Raw genomic sequence first — 5,425 nt, forward strand, 5'->3', positions numbered from 1 at the left:
CGGTGTCCCGCCTGCAGGGCATGCGGCCATGCCAGCTGCATGGCTTCGCCCAACATGGCCGCCGCCCCAACGCTGAGCGCCACCGTTGGCCGGTAACTGGGTTTGATGCCGCCGCCGCTGCAGCTGCATGCTCCAGTGCGGCCTGCGACTCCATGCGCCCGGTGCCCGTCCTCTGTAAATAAAAGCAGACGGCGCCCTCCTCCTCCTCCTCCGGTAGAAGTGCATGCCGGGTATCAAACGCCATCGCACAACCCCAACCGTTTCAAACGAAACGCGGGGAGACCAATCAGAACAATAACCGGCGCGTCTCGTGACGGGCCCTCGGCGCGCACCGTGTCAGGATCTGTACGCCGACTCACTGGGACGCGAAGGGCGAGCGTCCCTCGCGGCACGAGATGTGAAAACGGTTAACCCAGAGCCGCCCACCGCCGGATCAAACGAGCGCTTAACCGTTTCCGCGCCCATTTCCATTTCAGGTTTATTTTTTCTCGGTGGCCCCTCTTTGCTCTTGGACATTTGTTGCCTTCACTTTCTTCCTGCCGAGGTTCGGTAATTTGATTATTTTCCTTCAGGATGATTCACCGCCAACTGCAGGAGCCCCGAAGTTGGAAATTGGCACGTTTATCTTCTTCTGCAGACTTTCCAGAGAGTCGGGCTCCGCTGGCTGGCGTCCACGCCGCCTCAGATCCCCCGCATGAATATTCACGTCATGGGGGGGGGCAGGAACTCTGCTGGTGGCGGGGGAGGGACATCGGACTCGCTTTACAACAAGGCCTGCGTGTGTGTGGGACAAGGTGGAAAATGGACAAATGTGTGAAATACCCCCTTCACACTGCATTATAAACGGTGCATAATGCATTATAATGCGTTTCAAGGAATCTTATAATGATGTTGATGTGAAATCGACATATCTCATAAATGTTAATTAGTAATTATTGCAATAATAATATTATTGCAGAATTTTTTTGTTCATATTATTTTACTGACTGCAGTAGTAGCTACACTCAGAGAAAATATTATTTGAACCCGTGCTAATTGTAGGCTTATTACCAGTGAGAGACAGAACAAAAATATGCTTTTCAAAAGTTCCAAATTAATTCACATTTCATGAATTATTACTGTGTGCTGTGTATAACAATGAATGACAATGAAATGTATCCCCTGTAGTGTGTGGGGACGCTAGGTGCCTTGATCAAGGGGACCTCACTGGTTCCTTGGCAGTTTGGGGTTTGAACTTATCCACTAGGCCACCACTGTCCTTAAATAAGTTTTTGATTCCTTTGCAAAACCTTTGTTGGCTGTCACCATGGTGCTCTGGTGGATAGGGAGGGAGGTTCTCACCCAAGATTTTACAAGGCCCCATCCATCCTCCCTTTGACTCATTACAGTTGCCCCCTTGGGCACTTTACCAAACTTTACCAAAGCATAATGTTTTCCACTCCATGATTGATGGTGAGGATGGTGTTTTTATAGTCATAGGCGGCATTCCTCATCCTCCAAACACGGCGAGTTGACTTGGACTTGTCTGACCACAACACTTTCAGCAGGCTGCAGGATTTCAGTCCTTCACGGCATAGTATGTTACCAACTGTTGGTCTCAGAGATCACTGTGCCTTGAGATCATTGACAAGATCCTCCCGAGTGCTTCTGTATTGGTTCCACACAGTTATCATTATCATTGAAACTCCACGAGGTGAGATCCTGCATGGACCTCCAGACCAAGGGAGATTGGCAGTAATTTTATGGTTTTTCTGTTTGTGAATAATCACACCAACTGTTGTCACCTTCTCACCTAGCTGCTTGGCGATGGTCTTGTAGCCCATTCCAGCCTTGTGTAGGTCCACAATTTTCTCCCTGACATCCTTGGAAAGCTCTTTGGTCTTTGTCATGGTGCAGAGTTTGGAATTTGGGTTTGAGAAGCTCCCATGAGTACCATGAATATCCTCATCAGCCGAATTTCCAATCCTGCCTTGGTGGTGTGATTCAGCCACCCCATTTGCGGAGCTAATGTCACATGATGACAGATGACGCCGTCTTCCTCAGGTAGAGGGCTGGTATGTTACCGCCTCCGTTTTACATTCGCTGCCGTCATCCTGGCTGGAGGCGAGCGGAGGTTGGCAGAGGTTGCGGTGCGTAAGAGCGCAGGGATTTTCTGAGATGAGCCGGAAAACGTGCAGCTAAAAGGTGGAACCGTGGTTTGCCAGTCGGTGTTTCCAAAGCCAAGGCTTAAGACCCTCGTTATTGTTGGTGGTGGGGCTTTCGGGCAGCGAAGAGTGATGCCTCGGTGTATTCGCAGCCCGAGCTTCATTTTCACCCGGATACGAACCCGACCCAATCCTCCCAACAGGGAGGCGTGCGGAGGTCAAGGAGAGCTAAAGAGCAATAATAATACGTCTGTCCGCGACGTAATGAGAGGTGTCAGTTCTGATTGAAAATGATGGTGCCGTTTGGCTCCCACCGAAGCACCTGCGCCACCGCCGCCATCTTGTTAATCCCCGCCCGGAAAGGCGGCGTATGTACATCGCGGTGAGAACCAGACCAGGCTAGCTCTTGTATGCGCACGGTCGAATGTAATACAGCTTGTTAGAGATCGGATTTTGGCGCCACCTACTGGTACGGCTTTTTGTCCAGACCGCCAATGTAAGATGACAATGATTTTTTTCCAAACATATTTTGAAGGGAACGTTCTGTTCACTTGCTACTTTCCTGACCAATTACGGCGATTGCCGCGTTCGTAAATCATCCGGCTGCATATGCATGGAGCACGCCGAGTCTAATGGCTTTCAAAATCCCGCTCACACCTCTTCCGACTGTCTGCCGTGGAAATAAACACTTTAAATTGTGCGTGAAGATGGGCAGCAGAGACGATACCGTAATAATCATCTTTTAGGCTTCTTGAGAGCCGTTGCCTCATTACTGGCTTCCCGTAATTGGCTTCAGGCTGACGAAACGTTCCGTCCGGAGATTAGCGAAACTGCAACGTTTTTAATGCAACGTGTTAAATTATTCATGTCGAGTTGTGAAAAAGTGGCCGGTTCTGCCCGTGTCCTTTCCTCACTTTCTTCTTCATGCTCGCTCAGTGGCGCGCAGGCCTCGCATGGCCCTCACCACACCATTGTGAGTCCATCTTGCGTCCCAGAACACTTAAGAGCTCCACGGCGAGGCAGGTCTCCAGTTCCGAGACCGGTCCAAGTAAAACGCGAGCTGCCCGGGACGAGCCGCGGCCAAGGGAAAGCTTCCGCCGTCAGACTCGGGTCCAAAACACACTAATAAATGTACATTTCCAGCGCTCGCAGGATCCTGTCCATCAGCAGCTCTGCGTGGAGGGGGGCAGGAGTTATGCCGTTCTGCTGAGGGCGGCCGATCAATAGCTACAGGAAGCGTTCGGTTGCAGCCGCGGCTGAAGGTCTTGTAATTACCTGCTGAAGCCGAGGGCCTATTAGTTTTCACACGGGGACGCCGGCCTCTGCCATGGCGTGGTGTCATCAAGAGAGGGAGGAGGACGAAAAAAAAAATACTGAGACCTTTCATCCGGAGGTGAGTGAAGATCTGATAACATGGGAGTGTCAAAAAAAAAATCTGCCCGTGAGCAGAAAATCCGGATGTAGCCGCCGTGCAGCTTTTGCTGAACGTCGAGATTTGGGTTCTCAGGGTCACTCCCATCCTCCAGCTCCAGCTGCCGTGATTGGTCAGACGGGTGATCTCAATTTACAGCCCTAATTAAATCCATTTTTAAGGTTCTCAACATGGGCGTACTGTGCACAGGATGATTATACGGTTAAATTGACTTTAAACTACCATATCAGACATGAAATACTGTATTTCACTCACTTTCCGTAAATGCTTGGTCCTTCAGGGGACACGGGGGGACTCACACCTACATTTCAGAGTCATCAGTTCACCTGGCGAACGTGGCCTGCCGGTTGCGGGTTCGAATGTGATTGGTTATATGCGGAGTGCACATTTCACCGTGTCACCGCGTGTCACGTTTCACTGTTTCGCTTTGGATGGACGGACATGGAGGATTCGAACTCACAACCTTGTTGCGCCATCCAGTCTTTTTTTCCCCCTCTTCTTTTCATCGAACTGCATTCCGGCAGTTACTTTGCATGTACTTGTCAGGAGAGCCAGCATTCAGATGCAAATCCCGGACCCTCTCAGTGAGATGTTCCTCACAGTTTCTCAGCAGTTAATATAATGTGGGATATAATTTCACCAAGAAAGCCCTCGGCATAGCAGCTGATCCCACCCACCCAATGCAAACCTTCTTCAGCCTGCTGCCATCAGGGAGGAGACTGCGGAGTCTCCAGGCCAGGACCAGCAGACTGAAGGACAGCTTCACCCATCAGGCGGTCAGGAAACTCAACTCCCTCCCGGCTCTGCCCCCACTCCCCTCACTCCCCTCGCTCCACAAACTTTCTGAACTCTAAATCACACAAACTGACCATGCACCAGTCACTCTGTGCAGCTCTGGTCTGCCATCTACCTCACTTTCACTTCGTCACTTTAAACTTAAAACTCTGTTGCACTATTGGTTTTTGCACTCTCCTGATGTTGCACTCTCCACCATGTGCCCTTATTTGTATATGGTGTTTTTAAAATTGTATATTGTGCCTTTCTTTTTAAATTGTATTTATACTCTGTTTTCGTTACTGTTACTGTTTTTGTATTTAATGTTACTTGTATGGGTCAGAGAGTAACGTAATTTCAATTCTCTGCATGTCCTGTACATGTGGCAGAATTGACAATAAAGTTGACTTGACTTGACTTGACTTGAAATGCAAGGAGGGCTAATGCCTGATGGATCATCCATCTTTCCACTCAGTTGTACGGCCAAGGACAGGGAGGGGTCTGCTGGTGCAAAAATGAATTCAGAGCTTTAAATCCAAGGCCTGTACAAGTAAGTCACTGCTGAGCTGTTGTTCAGAAGTTTTCAATAATCCATGATAAGTTAGGTTCCCAGTAGCTGCACGCATCAGGTTCAAATACTGATGCTGGCCTACAAAGCCAAATGGAGTAGCACCATCCTACCTCACAGCCCTTATTACACCTCACACTGCACCTCGTATACTCCGAGCCTCCAGTACTGCTCGCCTGGTTCCTCCATCTCTGAAGGTAAAAGGAAGACGCTCATCTAGACTCTTCTCCGTCTTGGCCCCTCGGTGGTGGAATGAACTTCCAGCTCAGTCACTGAGCACCTTCACACGGCAGCTCAAGACCTTCCTCTTTAGAGAAGATTTAGATGAACTTGTAACCTTCTTCTTGTCTGACTTCTGTATAGAAACTAGAACAGAGTGAATAAAAAGATTGTATTCGTAGTTCATCAGGGTGGTAGTGGCCTAGTGTGTAACACACTTGCCTATGAACCAGAAGACCCAGGTTCAAACCCCACTTACTACCATTGTGTACCTGAGCAGGACACTAA

General features: G+C 49.4%; 1 protein-coding gene across 1 annotated transcript in view; it reads right to left on the bottom strand.

Moving 5' to 3' along the window:
* The window catches only part of LOC114767594 (disks large homolog 5-like), an 18,516-nt gene extending 18,272 nt beyond the window's left edge, over positions 1-244 (bottom strand). Inside the window, 1 exon segment of the mRNA XM_028959427.1 lies at positions 84-244. Coding sequence (XP_028815260.1) covers positions 84-244 — 161 coding nt within the window.
* Positions 245-5,425: the final 5,181 nt, after the last annotated feature.

The sequence above is a fragment of the Denticeps clupeoides genome, chromosome 2, assembly GCF_900700375.1.
Source record: "Denticeps clupeoides chromosome 2, fDenClu1.1, whole genome shotgun sequence".
NCBI lineage: Eukaryota > Metazoa > Chordata > Actinopteri > Clupeiformes > Denticipitidae > Denticeps > Denticeps clupeoides.